Genomic DNA, 20338 nt, shown 5'->3' with positions numbered 1-20338 from the left:
TATCGCAGCTATATTTCAGTTTATATTTTAAATTCCAATACTTTTACTCCTCTGCCTATTTTAACAGTAGTGGTACATGTAAAAAATGTACTGTCGAGGACGAAGCCAGATTAATAAACGCGCCGTTGCCAGCGGGGAAAACCTCAGCTCTGAGGGCAGTCCGTCTTGTTAGATCCCTGAAAGCGACACAACTCCCGACAAAGGTTTAAAACAAGGCTTACAGTAGGTGGCGCTATCTCTATCCCTACATACAGATTAAAAGATCTGTTCAGGTCGGGGCTCTGATGAAGCCTGAGCAATTTGGGGCCGATTAGACAATGTACAGTCAAGTTACAACTACTTCATTTTGAAGCTGATCAGTAGGTGGCGCCAACACTATAACTACATACAGTATAATAAATCTGTTCAGGCCAGGCCTATGATCTTGTGAGAGGATTTTGGTGCTGATTGGACAATGCAAAGTGGAGAAAAAAAAAAACGTCCTGTTTCACTGTGAATCAGTAGGTGGCGCTGTGACCCTCAGTTAATATTGACATATTGAGCTGTTCAGGCCTGGACTCTGATCAATTGACAGAATTTTGGGGCTGATTGGACAATGCACACTGGAGTTATGATAACTTTGTCTTCTTACGCGAAGGATCAACATTCGCCAAACCTCATTGTTTACACGGTTTGAGAAAATGTCACAATTCTGACCATGTTCTTATAGAGAATTGAGCTGTATGAGCAGCCAGGAGCAGTGCATCAAAGTATAAAACATGTCACTTTCTGTCGCCAGCAGGTGGTGCTGTGACGATGAGTCATTATTAACATATGGACCTGATCAGGGCGGGACTGTGATCATGTGAAAGAGGTTTGAGGCTGATTGGACAATGCACAGGAGTTATACTAAGTCCGTCTTTTTTGGCGAATCATCAAACTTTGAAGCCACGCCACCTTCAGACCGTGTGATGAAAACTCAAACTTTGAATCTCTTTGTTGATAAGATGACATTCACTGATTTTGAAGTTGATCTGATGAAAGCTCTAGGAGGAGTAAGATTTTGAAGCACGTGTGAAATGTCAAGAGGATTTTTTGTGCATCTGGGAATGATACATGTGTGCCAATTTTCATAACTGTAGGTGAAAATTTGTAGGGGGCGCTATCAAGCCATTTTTGGATGCATGTTCCTAAGCACATTAAAATACGTACATTTTCACCAAACCTGACGGGTTGGCAAATTTTGGTGATTTTTTGAGGATGATGAATTTCCCCAAAAAGCACTTATTTTCTAAGAAGAAGAAGAACTAGACTTGCGAGCATGTACAATGCGGTCCCGAGTCTCATGACCGTGGGCAAATGACGCGACTGCACTGAGGTGGCTGCTTCCCGTCCGTCACACCGACCAAGAGGTGTTCGCTTCGGACTCGACGGGAAGGATGTCAGAGCGGGCCCCCATGTCATGGGTGGCAATGGAGAATGCTCGCTGATCATGTCTCACGATTCAGCGGAGGTCTTGAGTTGGCTGTTTGCTGAGGTTTGAACCAGATACTACTTGCAGTTTCCAATAGGTGGTGCTGTTGAACCATTCTGCCTCAGTTGACAAATATTGTCCTTGTGGAGCATGTGTAGTGACGTTACAGCCACTTCCTGTTGGCATTCCATCGAAATGCATGCCGTTGCGGTTCGATGTAAAGGCTTAAGTCTCAGAACATGGCGTCACCAGCTTCTCAAGGTTTCCCTGACCTATTTTGAGGTGGATCAAATGAAAAATGTAGGCGTAACATGTCAAAGTATAAAACATGGAACTTCCCGTCACTGCTAGGGGGCGCTGTGACTATTAAACTATATTTGTATTTAGATCACTTTAGGGCGTGTTCCTTATCACACATATATAGTTTGACAGTAATTGGAGAAAAAACATGGAAGTTAAAGCTACTTGAAGGTTCTTGGTGAGTCATCGAGATTCACCGCCATGCCAAGGACACGCCCCTTGCTGAAAACTCACAAGTTTAATTATATGGCTTCATCAACCCATTTAGGCTCTCCTGACCAAATTTCACATGAATCGGGTGAACGGGCTAGCTGCAGGCGGCTTAAATGAAAAACATGATATTTCCTGTCACAAGTAAAGGGGCCGCTATGCCTTGTATTGAATATTATCAAATGGATCTGTTATTGCACTTATTGTTTTCCTGCGTATTATCGAATTCACCACCACGCCATGGCCACGCCCCCTGACGAAAGAATCACAGTTAATATACCTTTTAATTACAAAGGAGCGAAAAACATGGAAGTTACAGCAGCAGCAGCCGCAGGACACCAACATGTAAAGCATACATTTCATCTTACAGGTAGGGGGCGCAATCACTATTATCAAATATTATCATATGGATCAGTTCAGGACGAGACATTTGTCCTACATACATAGTTTGAGGCAGATTGGTTATAAGCACCTATTGTTTTCTGAAAAATCATGGAAATTTGCCGCCAGTCTGGTGATTTTTCGAGTATGTTAAGGCTCTCAAAAGGCATTTCTTTCCTCAGAAGAAGAAGAATTCTAGCAAAAACAATAGGTCCTTGCACTGTCGTGCTTGGGCCCTAATTAACACAACCTCTGCAACAATACAACAAACCAAGACAATTAAATGTGGACAAGTAAACAAATCGCTGTCATCAAAGGCTGTTTTAGTTAATGAATTAGACTCAGATCACAATATTGATTTATTGTCCCTCAACGAGACCTGGCTGCATCCTGAAGAATATGTCAGCCTAAATGAATTTACTCCCAAGTTATATACATACACAAATTCCTCAAGACTAAAAACCCACTAAATTACATTATAATATCTTACTTTGACAGTTGGCTGAGGTCCTCACAAGAGAAAGGCACCAGCAGCTTGAAGTGCGTCAGGGTATTCCCTCTGCACCAATCCAGAACCAGCTTTCGGATCACTGTACTTTTACCGGTTCCCACAGCCCCGTACAGTAGCACATTGACCCCATTACCATCACTCCAGGCATCAGTGGGCTCAAATAGCTGTTCCACTGTCACAGAGTGACTAGTGATTGTCAGGGTTTGGGGAGGGGCGCTTAGGAGTCCTGCCCTCTCCTCATCTTTTCTTTCCAGGATTAGTGGATCCACATGCATGGTCTCTGGACTGAAGTAACCTCCGAACTGTTTTTCCTCCTGAGGAAGGTGGCTGAACCACAAGAAGAGCTTCCTCTTGTGGATCTGGATAGGGTCTATAGTAAAAGAGAAAAAAGGAGGCATAGTTAAACTATAGTTGTCACAATAAAAGATTTTCGCATAGTGATTATAGTGGCCAAAACAATTCACAATAGCGATATTATTAAACGCTTAACTTCCTGCATCCATCACGCAACGACGAAAACAGGGCCACTATTCACACATTGCGGTCCACGCCACACGCCATGCAGACCACACGTTTAAATTTAATGTAAATCAATTTAAGTTGTAAAAGGAGGCTTACTTACTGTTGACAGTAGGTGGCGCTATCACTACATACAGACTAATAGACCTGTTCAGGTTGGGGCTCTGATGAAGCGTGAGCAATTTGGGGCCGATTGGACAATTTACAGTGGAGATACAACTTCATTTTCACACTGATCAGTAGGTGGCGCTATGACCCTGAGTTCATTTTGACACATCAAGCTGTTCAGGTCAGGACTTTGATTATAGGTTTTAATTTTGGTGCCGATTGGACAATGCACAATGGAGTAAAAAAAAACGTCCTGTTTCATCGCGAATCAGTAGCTGGCACTATGACCGTGAGTTGATATAGACATATGGAGCTGTTCAGGCGTAGACTCCGATCATGTGACAGAATTTTGGTACTGATTGGACAATGCACAGGAGTTTTGACAACTTCGTCTCCTTCAGCGAAGGTTGATCCTTCGCCGCACTTCAAGGTTTATATGGTTTTAGGGAATGTCATGATTCTGGCCATGGTCTTATGACGTGTCTGAGCTCATTTGAGCTGTATATTGTAAACCAGCCAGGAGCAGTGTATCAAAGTATAAATCATGTAACTTCCTGTCGCCATTAGGTGGCGCTGTAATGATGAGTCAATATTGACATATGGATCTGATCAGGACGGGACTGTGAACTTGTGCAAGAGGTTTGAGGCTGATTCGACAATGTACAGAGGAGTTCAAAATCCCTCATTTTTGGTGAGTCATCAAACTTTGACGCCATGCTTCGGTCACACCGTGTGATGTACGTTAAAACTTTGAGTTAGTTTTAATCTCCATGGAGTTGAGAGGGGGCGCTATTCAGCTATTTTGCAGATGTTCCTGGAAACTGTTTTCTCCTGTTTCTGTTTGTATGTGGGCAGCAATAGAATGGAGCAGTGAGCTTTGCCAAAAGCGGGCCGGGGAGGGGTTTGTCTCTGATAGGGGTGTAGCAGTGGTCCCGTGTTTGTTGCCCCTTGGTGGGGAAATGATGTGTTGATAGTATTTAGGAAGCATCAGCTTCATGTTGGCTCAGTTGAAATCTCCCAAAACGATGAAAATGGCCTCAGGGTAAGAGTTCTCCAGTTCATTTATAAACCTATACAGCTAATCCAGGGCTACAGATTTATCCGCTTGGGAGTGGATGTTAACAGCTGTGAGGAGGACTGAGCTGAACTCTGGGAAGGTAAAAGGGTTGAACTTTGATTGTCAGCAGCTCCAGAACCGGATAGCACTGAGTTGTTAAAACACTGACATCCGTGGCCCACAAAAAGTTAACCATGAAGCACACAACCCCACCTCTCAACTGTTGTGTCTGTGGATGAAGAAACCAAAGGAAGGGAGGGCACAGTCGGGAACGCTGGGCTCCAGCCATGTTTTTGTGAAGTCCAGAACATAGCAATCAATCACATTTATTAGTATAGTCCATATTCACAAATCACAATTTGTCTCATAGGGCTTTAAAAAGGTGTGACATCCTCTGCCCTTAACAAGAAAAAAAAACTTTTTAACAGGGTAAAAAGAACGTACAGAAGTGCAATAGATGCCACGTGTAAAGGAGAACATCAGAAAGATAAGGGTATTTGCAGCATTAGAATAAACACTTTGTAGCATAATGGAAGCTCAATGAATTGATGGATTATTATTGTTGTAATTACTGTCTTGCTTCCAATCATGTGCCTGGTTTGTTGTTTGATGGGTAACGTTGGTGAAGCTGTTTATACAGTCACACCTAGGTGCTAAAACTGCCCCTGGACACAACCTTCAACCACTATTGGTCCCTCTGGGCCCCATGAGGTCACCAGGCCAATATAAGCCCAGTTCCCTCTCTCTTCTTCCTCTTTTCTACTCACTTCTCCTGGAGGAGAGGTGTAGCTCTCCAGCTCACCCAGCCAAGGAAACTTCCTCCCTACCCAAGCTCTACCAACTTTCAAGCAGGCCTGCCTGGAGAAGACTGCTAAAACTTTCCAAAAGGCAGCAACGCGAGAGCCTGCCTAAGAACTTCAGCATGAGCTGATTCGCAGAGCAGAAACACAACAACAGGAGCCACAAACCAGCAAGACCACTTCACTGGACTTCAAACAGCACATCAACCTTTCTTCCCCTTTTCATGGACGGGTAACACAACTGGGCTTAATAATTACACTAGGCTAAGCAAAGACTGTTCAATTCTATTCATGTGATGTTTAGAAGTTTGATTTGTGTTGTTGTGATATTTGGTAATAAGTTATTTGAAAGTTAATGTTAGTTATGTTACGCTCGTCACAGTGTTTCTTTGCATTCAACTAACTACTTTCTCTAACCTGGCACCCACACACCCACACACACAAACACAGTTTGTTTTTATTCTTTAATTATCTTCATAATAACTGTTTTTCTTTAACAGAAGTATTGTCTTCATTAATGTTGCATAAGTGTTAATTTTGCCAACCTCTACACTGTTAAGAACTCCATATCCTTCAACTTTGCTAACGACCTATATGGTAATTTTGGTTATAGTTATTAATTTAATTATTAATCATAGTTCCAAATTTGTAGTTAGTACTTTCATGAGACTTAATCAATAAATTTGCTATCTTTCTTTGAAGGGTGGTGCACCAAGGTAACTTTAATCAATTAAAGTCATTATTTAATATCAAGATTTTTAATATTCAAGATTTTTTCTGATAACCAAATTTATTGAATGCCCAAAGGCACACCATTTAATGGCGTCACGCTTAAGGTATTATATTCACAACAGGAGTAAAGTTGGCTGTGTGGGTAGAGGTAAGACACCAAGGTACCTGAAACCTGAACTGGATAAACGAAAGGTTACTGAAGTCTGTAGGATTTGACATGCCAAATCATCAATTGGGTATAGTTCACTCGTTTAATTTGTATCCTGAGAATGAACCAAATTCCATCAGAGTTGACTTAATCACAGGAAGGGATGTCAGTGGGTCATTCACATATAGCAAAAGATCGTCTGCATACAGTGACCCTCAATGTTCCATCCCGCCATATTCCCTGAAGAAGTGTAGACGCTTTCAGTGCAATGAATAGGGGTTCTATTGCTATTGCAAAGAGTAAGGGTGACAGTGGGCATCCTTTCCGTTTGCCTCTTGATAGTGAAAAATATGGAGAGAATAGTGAGTTGGTGGTAACACATGCTTGCGGAGATGAATAAAAGGAGTCTAATGCGGGAGCTGAATTCATCACCAAGGCCGAAAATCTGGAGGACCGCAGATAAGTACTCCCACTCAATGCGGTAAAAGGCCTTCTCGGCAGCTAATGAAATGACTGCCTCAGGGACCAACGTAGAGTGTGAAGTATGAATTATATTTCATGTTGGAAAATGATTGACGTTCATTTATAAAAACCAATTTGGTCTTCTGAAATAATAAAAGGCATAATACTCTCAAGTCGGCAAGCTAGCAGCTTTGCAATGATTTTTGCATCTACGTTAAGCAGGGAAATTGGACGGTAGGATCCGCAATCAGTAAGATCTTTGTCCTTTTTAAGCAGAAGTGTAATGGTTGCTTGTGAAAGAGTGGGGGGAGGGTGCCCTTTGTCAGTGACTCCTGGAACATTCCTAAAACAATTGGAAAAAGCTTGTCCTTAAATATATTTTTTAATTGTGCCGTAAAGCCGTCAGGCCTTGGAGTCCTGCCACTCTGCATAGATGAAATTGCCACCTGGATCTCCTCTAATTCTACAGTCCGGTTTAGCTCAGCAATTTTATTTGACTCAAGACGAGGGAAATTTAGACCGTCTAAGAATGTTGTCATTGGCCCTTTATTCAATGTAAATTCAGAAGTGTACAGTTTAATGTAATAGGACTCAAAGACCCTGTGGATTTGTTACCAGGTTGCCCTGATTATCTATAATTTCAGGGATCAGTCTTGAGGGAGGTTGTTGCTTTAACTGATGTGCTAACAGCCGACTGTTTTTGTCCCCGTACTTGTATGTCAGACCACAGGAATACAACAGTAGCTGTTTGGCTTTTTGTAGATAATAAATTAAACTCTAATTGCAGGTTCCCCCCTCTTTTTTTTTTCTGGTGAGGGATTGGAAACCCATTGCTTATCGAGGTTGTAAATTGATTCAGTTAAATGCTGTAGTCTCTGCTTCTCCATTTTGTTTGAATAAGACATAAATAAAATCATTTCCCCTCGCAAAAATGCTTTTAGAGTTTCCCATAGAAGGGAATAGGATACCGTATTAGATGCATTAGTCTCGACAGTTGGAATTGTATTCAAGAAAGCAGAAAGTTTATGGTGATTGTCAAACAGCTCTAACTTCAAACTAAGCTGTGCACCTGGTTCTGAAGTGGTTGAGCAGAAGGTCCTGAAGTGAAACCCAGGGGCTTGGTAAAGGGAAACATCCAGCCTCCTCCTCCAGCTCCATACTGCCAGCAGCTGACTCAGTTGTCTGGAAGACAGCAAATTACACAAACTGGTTTAGTTAGCATTGTTTAGTAATTTACGAAAACAAGCTGGAAAGGTTACTGTAACACGTCCCTGCGTCACCGTGGGTTCCTCGTCATGAACACAAGGGGGAATCAGGTAGGTTTCTTCTAGGTCTCTTTATTTCCAATATTAATCACACATACAAATATACACCACCAGACACGTCTCTTCTTTGCTGTGTGCTGGTTCCTGGGCGACCCCCGCGCCCCAGCGCGCTACTGCTGATACAGGGGAGAGCGTCATTAGTTGAACTGGAACACCTGTGTACAATCAGACTCTCTCCCTGGCACCGATCCCAGAACCCCATCTCCACTCCCTCCCTCCTGCAGCCGACGCTGACCACGCCCCACTACCACAGTTACTTTAACCCTCCAGTCAAATTTCATCACAATGATTTGTCTCAGATGGTGATTGGGAAACAGCTGCGATTTAACCGTATGCAGGCTGCAGCAGGTATAATGACAATGACATGCAAACACAGACAATTATGCCCTGTTACCAAACTAGGACTTATCTAATGCTGCTCTGGGAAGTTCACACTGATCCAACTTGTCCCACTGGTTACTTTAAACTAGGGGTGGGCAACATATCGAATATACTCGGTATATCGCAGCTTGTTCCAAGTGAGATGTATTAAATGATTATATCGCGACCATCGAGTACAAATTGTCATGTGAATGTTTTAAGCTGCATGAAATTCTCATGGAGTTTCGCTTCTCTCTTCTCTCACAGCAGACAGTTCACTCCCCCGCCCATCCAGAAAACTCTCCTGCGTGCATGCATATCAGAGACGGGTATTGACAGTGTTGTTCATACTCTTTGTGAACGCTGAACCGAACGAACGTGAGCGGCGTTCACTCCAGCGAGAGTACACAGCGTTGTGTGATAATCTGCGGATAGACCTTCACTTCGCTTAGCCTGTGTATGTGCGTGTATGTCTGCTCGTCTCTGTCACTCTTCACACACAAACTGACAATCACATTTATTCATTTATTGATCAATGGTGGCAGATCATGATTTTGGATTGTTCCGGTCACTTTAACCCTGATGTCCTGGCGGTGCGGTAGTGTTGGTAATTATTGTTTAAGAATAAGTGAGTGCAGGTCAGCTGCTGAGTGTGGAGGGAGCACACCCATACAGGAGACTCCGACATGGTAAAAGGCGACCTGACCTATAATGTCTATCTGCACTGATTCTGAAGCAGTTGCGGTAATATTTAAGCAGCTGCAGGCCACAAAATGAATGTCACAGAAAACTTGAATCAATGCAGTCGTCTACGTCTGCATCACTATGCATCTTAGAATCGAGAAAATGTTCTGCACCTCTAGGAAACATGCATGTGGAAACTTAACAAGTGACTCTTTCAGCTGACAGCAGGCCTGTAAGGACATTGATCACTGCAGCACATGACATAAAAGCACTTAAATTACTTGACATTCCAACAAACAAGATTCTTTGGTCTGATAGAAGCCAGACATGACACTCAGAATTGGTAGTCCTGTGAAAGTGTCTCAGCCAGTGACCGTCTGTTTATTTTTGTCAGTTTTGTTACAAAGGCCCAACAATGAATATTGTTGCACATCAGCTTCATCAATACATCATAGTTGTGAGTGACCATTTTATCACCAACCTGCGTAGTGAGCTCATCCTTCTGTTCTGCTCTGTCAGTCCGGGAGCAATCTGTGAAGAGCAGTTAGCAAACAGTCAGGCAACTAGTACAAACAGAATCTTATGGTATCCTGTGGGTGATTTAACCACTAGTAGTTAAGAGTTGGTTTCAGCATTGGGTCTCTGTTTAGTTTTTGTCTCACGGTTGTATAGGGCATGTGTAAGAGCACATGGTGAGATAATGCACATATGTGCCAACATTCTGTAAAAATGTAGCAGTGCACCAGCGTCACCAGGGAAGATAAGGTCTACTAGACTTAAAGGATACACCTACACTCTTTTTTTAATTCCCCACCTGACTGAGCATGCTCTCTTCCTCTCTCTCTCCGTCTCTCTCTCTCACGAGACCTCAAACATCTCTAACTGAAATGAAAAGCAAGCCGTTCCGCTGCTCACCTCTGCCACTTACGCACACAGTGTTGCCCAGTTAAGACAGATGGTTTTAATTAAATTCACAGGCCTTATTCACCCACCCAAACCCATCCACGATTAATCAGAAAGCTGATTGGCTACAATTATCTCAAGGATTTCAGACAAAAAAGGGGAGGTTGGATATCGGTCTGTAGTTGGCTAAAACCTCTGGTTCCAGAGTAGGTTTTATGAGAAGGGGTTTGATTACAGCTATCTTAAAATATTGTGGTACAAATCCATATGATAACGATAGATTGATTGTATTTAGTAAAGTAGTATTTATTAGGGGCAGAATTTCTTTAATTAATTTTGTGGGAATGGGATCTAAGATACAAGTTGCAGGTTTAGATGAGATTATTGAGGTCAGCTGATCAAGGGTGATCAGAGAGAAACTGTCAAAAGAAATAACAGGATTCTCAGCTGTTCCTGAGATTTGTAAGCTTGATGATGTATTAGCATCAATTGAGGGGAGGAGATGGTAGATTTTATTTCAAATAGTTACAATTTTATCGTTAAAGAAGTGTATAAAGATATTGCTATTCAGTGATGGAGGAATACTGGATTAAATGGAGCTGTGACTCTCTGTAGCCTGGCTACAGTGCTGAAGAGAAACCTGGCATCGTTTTTATTTTCTTCTATTAATGTGGAGTAATAGGCAGCTCTTGCTTTGTGGTGGGCCTTCCTATATACCGTAAGACTATATTTACAGGATTTTGAACAGTTGTTGGAGCACCACTTCCTTTCTAGTTTTCTTTAAGCTTGTTTTAATTCACGTGTTGGAATTATACCAGGGAGCTAATTTACTATGTGTTACACGCTTGTTTTTGAGAGGTGCTATGGAGTCTATATTATTTAGCTGTAGCTAAATTTTATTTAATTAAATTTTGCTACAGCACTATCAGATAGACATCTAGAAAGGGAGTTTTCATTAGTGGCATGTACTCTGGTCAATGAGTGAGTTGGTGTACACACTGACTGAAACCAATTGAGTCGATTATTGAATTAAATGCAACACTAAGGCTATCGCTATCATTATCAACATGAATAATAAAGCCACCGACTATAATAACTTTATCTGTTTTTAGGACTAGGCGTAATAAAATCTCAGTGAATTCCTTTAAAAATTCAGAATTATCCTTGGGAGCACGGTAAACTACAGCTAATAGGATTGGCTGTTGTGTTTTCCTGGGTGGGTGTGGCAAACTAAGAACAAGACTTTCAAATGAGTTATAGTTAAGTTTAGGTTTAGAATTAATTGATAGACTGGAGTTAAAAATAGCAGCAACTCCACCTCCTCGGCCAAAGTCTCAGGGAATGTGTGTATTTATATGACTCGGGGGAGTAGATTCATTTAGGCTGACATATTCTTCAGGATGCAGCCAGGTCTCAGTGAGGGACAATAAATAAATCAATACTGTGATCCGAGACTAATTCATTAACTAAAACAGCCTTTGATGACAATGATCATACATTTAAGTGTCCACATTTAATTATCTTGCTTTGTTTTGTTGTTGCAGAGGTTGTTCATTTTTCATTTAAATAATTTCATGTGCGGGGGGCAGACACAGTCTCTATGGGGTTGTGGCTGTGTGACTGATATAAAGGTAGCGCAGAGAAGTCTATGGGACTGCAGCTCTGCCTCAGGGTCCCAAAATTGGGTTCATAAACTGAGTAATATTCCTAGATAAGAGAGCTGCTCCATCCCAAGTGGGATGAACGCCATCTCTCCTCAAAAGACCAGGTTTCCCCCAAAAAGTTTTCCAATTGTCTACAAAGCCCACACCATTTGTAGGACACCACTTCGACAGCCAGCAGTAAAATGACAACATGTGGTTATACATCATATAGGTCATATAGGATAGAGGTCCAGAGACAACTACGGAGTCTGATATCGTCTTTGCAAATGCACAAACCAATTCCACATTAACTTTAGTGACCTCCAACATACGAAGCCGGGAGTCATTGCTGACGAATTATAATCTTACTGTATTTAGGTTTAGCTTCAGCCAACAGCTTCAGTTTGGACTCTGTGTTGTTCGCTCTGGCATGCAATTGACTATAGTCGCTGGTGTCGCTAAGTTTCTTAAGACTAAGTCGCCAATGACCAGAGTTTGCTTCTCAATGGGTGTGTTGTTGAGTGGAGAAAATATGTTCAAAACGTGAACTGGTGTGTCCTTAATCGTGGGCTTTGACGCTGTCTTTTCTCATGAATAATGTAAATATTATTTCTGCACAAAACTCGCCTTGATCATAGCTGGTCCACCTTAAAGGTCAGACTACCTTGAGCCTGGACGGGAGTCAAGTTGTTGGGCTAAACCTCTTATTAAATGTAATCATCTGGGGGCAAACAAGATATAGCTTGATTCTTTAGAAGTTACTGCATTTTGTCACCGACAAATAGCCTAACACACTGCACTGCTACATTCACAGTTATAACACAGTGCTGTGTGGAGATAAGTCTGGCGACGAGAAACTTATTTACTTTGCTGCTAATTTCTTTGTCACACACACATGCCCTGTCTCTGTACGCTACTTATAAAACATTTTAGTTTAGGCCCTATAAATTCAAATCTTTGCGTAAGACTTCTCGTATTATTGGGTATTTAAAACATGTTTAAGCTGCTGTTTATACTCAACACTAAGTGTAACTGTACACCCACTTTATTCTACAACATTATGATATTACATGATATTCCTAGAATCTGTAAGAGTAGAATGAGAGGTCTCTCTCTCTCTCTCTCTCTCTCTCTCTCTCTCTCTCTCTCTCTCTCTCTCTCTCTCTCTCTCTCTCTCTCTCTCTCTCTCTCTCTCTCTCTCTCTCTCTCTCTCTCTCTCTCTCATTAGGTCCTGAGCACGACAGAGCAAGAACCTATTGTTTTTCTTTTTATTCCTCTGCATGTTGAAATGGGAGCCTTAACAAACTACAAAACTCACCAATTTCTGCAGGTGGGTCAGGTCTGGTGAAAATGTATGTATTTGAATGTGTTCAGAAAACTGTCTCCAAAAATGGCTCAATAGTGCCCCTTATAAATTTTCAATGGGGGCCTTGCCTATTCATTTACTTTCACCTAGAGTTATGAAAATTGGCACACATATGCCCAGATGCACAAATAAATCCTCTTGACACTCTTCGCCACACCCAACAGGAAGTCGCCCATTTTGGATTGAAAATTATATTTGGCATGATTTTTTTGGTGTTTTCACATATACTTCAAAATTGTACTTCTCCTACAGATTCCATGCGATCGACATCACATTTGGTTTATGTCATGTAAGAGACTTTGTGATTTAAAGTTATATATTTTTTTAGTTTTCGTCAGGGGGCATGGCGTGGCGGTGAAGTCACATGGAGGTTAAAAGTCTCTGTCTTAAATAAATTCTGCCCCTAATAAATAGTACTTTACTAAATACAATCAATTTATCGTTATTATAAGGATTTGTACCACAATCTTTTAAGATAGCTGTATTCAAACCCCTTCTCAAAAAACCTACTCTGGACCCAGAGGTTTTAGCCAACTCCAGACCAATATCCAACCTCCCCTTTGTCTGAAATCCTTGAGATAATTGTAGCCAATCAGCTGTGTGAATTTCACCAGGAAAGTAATCTATATGAAGACTTTAAGTCAGGGTTTAGAGCTAATCACAGCACAAAGAAATCCTTGGCAAAAGTCACAAATGACCTTCTCATAGCTTCAGATCAGGGGTTTGCATCTGTCCTCCTCCTGTTAAATCTTAGTGCATCATTCAAACTATTGATCATTACATTTTATCACAGAGACTAGAACAGTTAATTGGCATTAAAGGAACCGCCCTAAACTGGTTTGAATCCTATTTGTCAGATCGATTCCAATTTGTGCAAATTATGGATGAGTCATCTGTGCGCACCAGAGTGTACCACAGTGTTCCTCGGGGTTCTGTGCTCGGACCATTTTTCCACTAGAAACATCATCAGGACACACTGTAAATTTCCACTGCTATGCGGATGACCCCCAGTTATACCGGTCAATTAAACCAGAACAGTGTAATCAATTAACTAAACTTCAAGCATGTTTCAAGGACATAAAAACCTGGATGACCCGCAATTTTCTCTTATTAACCTCAGATAAAACACCTTAGAGATGCATTATATAATGATATAGCTGGGCTAGATGACAGGATCCCGATTTGTCCTTTGATTCTCACTTTTAACATTCTGTAAGACTGCCTTCTCAAAAATCAGAAAAACGTCCTGTCTCACAAAGATGCAGAAAAACTAGTTCACGCCTTTGTTACATCCAGACTTGATTATTGTAATTTCTTATTATCAGGCTCCAGCAGTAAGTCGTTAAAGACTCTGCAGCTTGTCCAAAATGCTGCAGCACGTGTCCTGACAAGAACCAGGAAAAGACACATTTAGCTTCACTACACTGGCTTCCGGTTAAATTTAGAATAGAATTAAAAATTCTCCTCCTCACCTACAAGGCCCTTAATTATATGGCATCATTTTTCTTGATTCTTCAATGCATCGCGATGCAGACGACTCTGCATCGATGCAGAGACAGAACATAATCGATTCATGTTTTCCGCTAAGTTCATTGTTTTAGCGAATAATTATAACCAGCGCTGCTTCAGGATCAGGATAGACGCTAGTTAAAGCTCCGGTCTGTGTCGGAGTCTCTGTCGGTGCACGGTGTGTATAAACATGCGTCTCATAAATACGAGAGCGAATCAAACAAACACAAAGTAACCGTCAGTCCTGTACATGTCCAAATAACTTGTGATCAGTGATAGTGTTTATTGTTTAAGTGTAAAGTGAGAGTAGGTCAGAGGGAGTGAGGAGGAGGCAGACTTCAAACAACACGACACGTAACGTGACCATAGACTGTATACGTGACACGCACAGCCAGGACATCAGGGTTAAAGTGACGGAACGATCCGAATGTCAAATCAGTGTGGAGAGCACTGACCACTGTCATTCACTTACTGTTGTATTCTGATTTTTGAATTTAAAACCTTACTTTGTAAATTACAGCCCACTTGTAATAACAGCAACAGTCTATAATAATTTTAAAGCACTTTCTAGATAAAAACGGAGTTCATGTTTTTCTGACAGATTTTATTAATTGATGAAAAAGCAGCCATGTGCAACAATATAGAAAAATGTGGATGTGATACATTGAAATGCATCGAGATGCATCGTTGTGAATCGAATCGTTGACTGCTGAATAGTCATCAAATTGTGAGGCTAGTGAAGATGCACACCTCTAGGCACCATCATACCTTAAATGACTCATAGTACCATATCACCCCACTAGAGTGAAAGAATTCAGGCTTACTTGTTGTCCCTAAAGTCTCTAAACATAGATTAGGAGCCAGCGCTTTCAGCTATCAAGCTCCTCTCCTGTGGAATCATATCCCAGTTTCAGTTCAGGAGGCAGACACCCCCTGGCTGATCACTGAACCTCATGGATCATGACGATAGATTGTGGACTATGGTGGCATCGGTTTGTGGTGGTGGATCCTGATCGTGGACCTTTTTGTTTTTTGGGGGTAGTTTTTCCTTTCTCTTGCTGAGGGTTTAGGGCAGAGGATGTGACACCTTGTTAAGCCCTATGAGACTAATTGTGATTTGTGAAAATGGGCCATACAAATAAAATTTGATTGATTGATTGGAAAGACCCTGAGTTCAAAGAGCCAATAACAATATCTAGAATGTGAGGATCAATGGTGAGGAGAACCTCCTTCAAAAGTGGAGTCTGCAAAATGTCCAAGGGGCAGGCAGAGGTTTTCTTGCCATTGATTAATTAAATTTGAGTGTCGTGGGAAATTTGACTGAAAACTGAGAAATAATCAATGTATGGGCTCAACTATTCTCCTAGACATAGGAGGTCCCACGAGAGGTTAGCTGTTAATCGATGATCTAATGGAATTGAGTTTGACCTTAGTGGGTTAAAAAACTGTTACAGGGAGAAGTATCCCAGTCAGAGTTCTAAGGGTCACAACAAGAAGGTTGATAGTTCTAAACAGAGTTCTAGAGTTGTGGTAGAGGTCAAAGTGGAGAAATATTTTGCTCTTGCATCCTTAACTGTGGCATTGTCATCTCTCATGCAATCTTCAGGAATTTAGTGTAACACCTGTAATTTAATGGATTTCTACTTGCAGCTAGAACACCTCCACAGCCCGAGAGCCTGGGGTGTGTATAAATAAGAGAATTTAGGGTTAGACAGTCTTGTTTGTGATATGGACACTGTGGTAGAGGGGTATGATCAGCGTTGGCTGCGGGAGGGAGAGGGTGGGGATGTGGTTCTGGGATCGGTGCCAGGGAGAGAGTCTGATTGTGCAGAGGGGTTCTGCGTTGGTTATTGACTCGCTCCCCTTCATCAGCAGTAGCGTGCTTTGACACACAAGGTCAGAAGGCAGTGAGACGATGGCTGAAGAGAGGACCTGATTTGCTGCATATTATACTGATATATAATGAACCTTTGACATATTGCTGTTATTGAAAATTATATTGCAATAATTATTGATATTGTTTTATTGCCCAGCCCTATGAGCCATCATCTATGAAAATGTAAACCCAGTCAAGCCAGCCACTGCTTTAAATTTGATGCTCGTCTGTTTAATGTGTTATGGTAAAGGTGCATGGAGCCCCAAAAAGGAAGACATTTTTTACTTACCATGACAGTTTACCAAGATGTTTGATAAGATGAGTAAAAACCCAATTACATTGCATATCTGTGATCCACGCACGAACGCTGTTCCAGAGGAAGACCACAGAGGACATTTAGGCTAAAAACATGGTGTAAATTACGCCGTTTTGAGTCGAACTTGAATGTCGGGGCTTACGGACACCACAGGAGCGGTATGGAGGCATTTTATTCGTTTTTTCTGTTTGAAGAATCGGTCAACATTTACTTTAATTGTATTTGATTTGGCTGCAACACTGTTTACCCCATAAACTCTAAAAGTGTTTTGTGGACTCAAACACTTCACCCACCCCTCCATTGGCATAGTGGGGAGTAGATAATTGGTGAATTTTCATTTTTGGGTGTACTATCCCATGTCATGTTATAAGGATTCTCTAAGGATTATCTAGGGCAGCAGGGCTCCATCTGATTGGCCAAATATATTGACATGCTGAGCACGAATGCATGGCACATGGAACACCATTTATTATAGTTCAAGCTGTCTTTTGCGATACATATATCGCGCATGTTGATGGCGATACATTTTCGATATATGGTGCAGCCCTAGTGTTTATTGTTTAAGTGTAAAGTGAGGGAGGTCAGCAGGAGTGTGAGGGAGGACACCCAGATTTGAGACTCAGACACGTTACAACCGCTACTTCTGCTCTGATCTTGAATCAGTGCTGCTAAACATTTATTATTGATGGTCTGTCATTTCCCGCCTCGTTCACAATAGCAAACGTTCCTCTCTCATCTCTGCGTCACTGTCTGTTTGTCTGTATGAGTGAGTGGGGGCGGCCCGTTGACTGTGTGTGAGTTTAAACTCTACCTCACTCCTTAACACAGACACACCACCTAAATGTTAGGCCGGTGCGACCAAGGAGTATATTAGTTTTTAATGGAAGAAATAGTACTTGTGGAAAAATGTTATTATAAATGAATAAAAAAAAAAAATATATATATATATTTTTTTTTTTATTCCCCATCAAAGTTAGAAGAATAGGATTGATTTTGTTCAATAGAAGAGACATTGGCAGTGGATTATTCCATAACTACACAGTTTAAGTACTTCATAGTATTTGTATAAGTAGTTTAAGATGCATTTATTTAAAGAGTAGACAAAAAAGCTGAATTTTCTTTGATGATTGCGATTTTCATGCTATTTGTATACAAGTATAGTTTAAGATATATGAATTGCAAAACTACAAGGTTTATAAACTACTTATGGAAGAAAGGTTACTATCAGAGTAGATAATATCAGACTTCTCAAAAGGTTTAGTGAGAGTTTTATGTATGACATTTTATGACTTTTTCACTGCGAAAACAATCCAATCTTTTTTCATGAAATGCATTTGCATCAACCGGAAGTAGTCCTTTGCTTATTCTCTCTCTAAATCCGATTCATAGTTCATTGAAATTGCGGGGATTGGGGATCGTAAAGATTTCATATAGTCATATCAGGTAGATATCGGATACTGGTACACTTGTCTTTAGAGGGTGAGAAAAAATACCTTTAAAGTCGCTCTTGTCAACTGCTCTAAGCCGCTTATACCATAGAGGTCTGAATACGGGGGCACTCCAAATTCAGAGGCTGCTGGCTTGACGGCGGAGAAACAAACGACGGCTGGTTTGACCGCAGTTCTGCCCCGGTTCTAACAAACCACGACTCGTTTGTTCATGCAGCGTGTAACAGTGTAAGTGTAAACTGAGTGAAAAGGTCTTACCGTGCTCTGTCCCCGGCTCAGTCAGGTAAACTCACTGTGTGCTGCCAGCACTACAGATCCTAAAGTTGTTTGTGAACCCACTGTGAGCGTATTGTGCAATACACAGCTTTCTCTTCTGTTTTTATTCGCTGTTTCAGAGGAAGGAAACGCACGGGCGACGCTTTCAGAATAAAGCCGTCCTGACCTCTATATATACAGTCTATGGTCCTGACAGTGTCTTCTATGTGTGTGACATCGCCTTTCACCTGGAGATATTTGTTATCTTGTTGTTGTTGTTTCATTTTTGTGTCTGTCCTGTGTTAGAAGCGTCATCACCCCCCACTCCTGCTGTGCGCTCACATCTGATTCTTGCTTTTAATTTGAAATGGGTAGGCGACAGGAAGTGTTTTACATAATGTTCGTGGTGAAAGATAATTTTCACTTTCTAATTTGCTGAGAACAGCGCATTGGCACAACCCCTTTCTTTGGTTAGTCTCAATGGCTGCAGTCAAAAAGTCAAAAATATTATCCTTTCCTAACCACTATACCTTGACACCGACGGAAAACGTCAAAAGATCAATGAAAGATGTGAGGGAGATGCTGTAAGGAGGTTTCCATTACATTGCATTAGGACTGCACAATATGAAAACAATTTTTTTATTAACTTGACAGATATTGCAATTGCAATATGATTCACTATTAGTGGGACGGGTAATCTTTGATTCCCAATTTTCTTTTTCACTGGAAAAACTATTAAAATCATGCAATTTTGATATTGCACCTGGCCATGTTGCAATTTTGCTAATATTTAGATTAATTGTTCAGCCCTACATTGAAGAGAAACAGTAATTTTGTTCTCTAGTCAAAATGTTTTTGTGCATGTGGCTATTGCATGTGATATTTACATTTGGTTTGATTTGAAGGTCCTCTTGTCAGCTAATACCATGATGACTTGAGAAAGGTGGTGGTTGAGCATCTGGGGTCCCTGGAGATCATGAAAGTGACCGTCGCCACCTTGGAGAGAGTGCTCTGCGAGTTTTTGGACCAAAATAAAAAACCATGAGGGCTAGCGAGACCGGCCTCGAGATGAGAATCAAAAAGCACTGTCCAACCCTACTTGACATCAATGGAGACTCGTGTTACCACATACACAAGGCGGCAAAGAAGTTTACATAGCCGTTTGATTGCTAGCTAGCAGCTGTTCAAGGACCTGCAGATGGACCATCAGTGGTGCCCAGTTCCGGTAAAAAGAAATGAATTCAATTTGAATGTTTTTTGGATGTTTTTCATTCATTCTTTAGAGAACTGACATTTATAACAAATCCGTTTTGTTTCTGTGCAGTTCTACCTAAAAGGCCCAACCCATGGCCAAGTTCCCAAGTTAATGATGCAGTTACAATAACTGAAATTTAAATGGACTCTTCACCGGTTAATTTTGTCTTACCTGAAACTGAAAAGGAAACGCTATTTCCACCTCTATGTTCTCTATGTTCTATGACCGTTCATCGTATAGTTATATATTAATAACTTTGGCAACGCTCTTTCAACATATTCAGCTTTTCGTCTACTAAATCTTTCTTTTTATACTATAGACCAGCCATTCCCAAACTGAAGAAGGCAGCGGCCCAATTTGAAAACTGAAAAATCTGTGCGGCCCAGCCGCACCTTTAATCACAATGTGATCCACACACAAGACTAGAATCAACTATTTCCATACATATTATTTATTTCATAATAAAGAATAATTGCATATGAACATGGTCATATGCAGTGCAAAGCCAATAACGGGACAAACAAAGCGCTGTCTCAAAAGTAAAAAAAACTGTCCGTAATAATCCATCCAAATATACTTGAGGCGTTTATGGCCCCCCGGAAAATAAACGCTCACTCTCACATGTCCATAAACTGACATTAACATGGATTTCCTCCAGTCTGATATACTGTATATTGAATCACACATTGCTCAAACGTTTGTTCACCTGTAACTCAC

The 20338-nt window shown here is 41.2% G+C and overlaps 1 protein-coding gene across 4 annotated transcripts in view; it reads right to left on the bottom strand.

Moving 5' to 3' along the window:
* nlrx1 (NLR family member X1) overlaps positions 1–18512 on the bottom strand; it is a 55997-nt gene extending 37485 nt beyond the window's left edge. For 3 of the 4 annotated variants that reach the window (XM_035154367.2, XM_035154368.2, XM_035154369.2), the window contains exons 1-4: positions 18370–18512; positions 9532–9581; positions 7751–7863; positions 2835–3225 (exon numbers count right to left, since the gene is read on the bottom strand). In XM_035154367.2, the coding sequence (XP_035010258.1) occupies positions 2835–3225; positions 7751–7863; positions 9532–9548 (521 nt within the window). In that variant the 5' untranslated portion in view covers positions 9549–9581; positions 18370–18512. The remainder of the gene's footprint in view (positions 1–2834; positions 3226–7750; positions 7864–9531; positions 9582–18369) is intronic. The other variant, XM_047339618.1, reaches the window with a different exon arrangement.
* Positions 18513–20338: the final 1826 nt, after the last annotated feature.

The sequence above is a fragment of the Hippoglossus stenolepis genome, chromosome 4, assembly GCF_022539355.2.
Source record: "Hippoglossus stenolepis isolate QCI-W04-F060 chromosome 4, HSTE1.2, whole genome shotgun sequence".
Classification (NCBI taxonomy): Eukaryota; Metazoa; Chordata; class Actinopteri; order Pleuronectiformes; family Pleuronectidae; genus Hippoglossus; species Hippoglossus stenolepis.
This window is presented reverse-complemented; position numbering and strand designations above follow the sequence as displayed.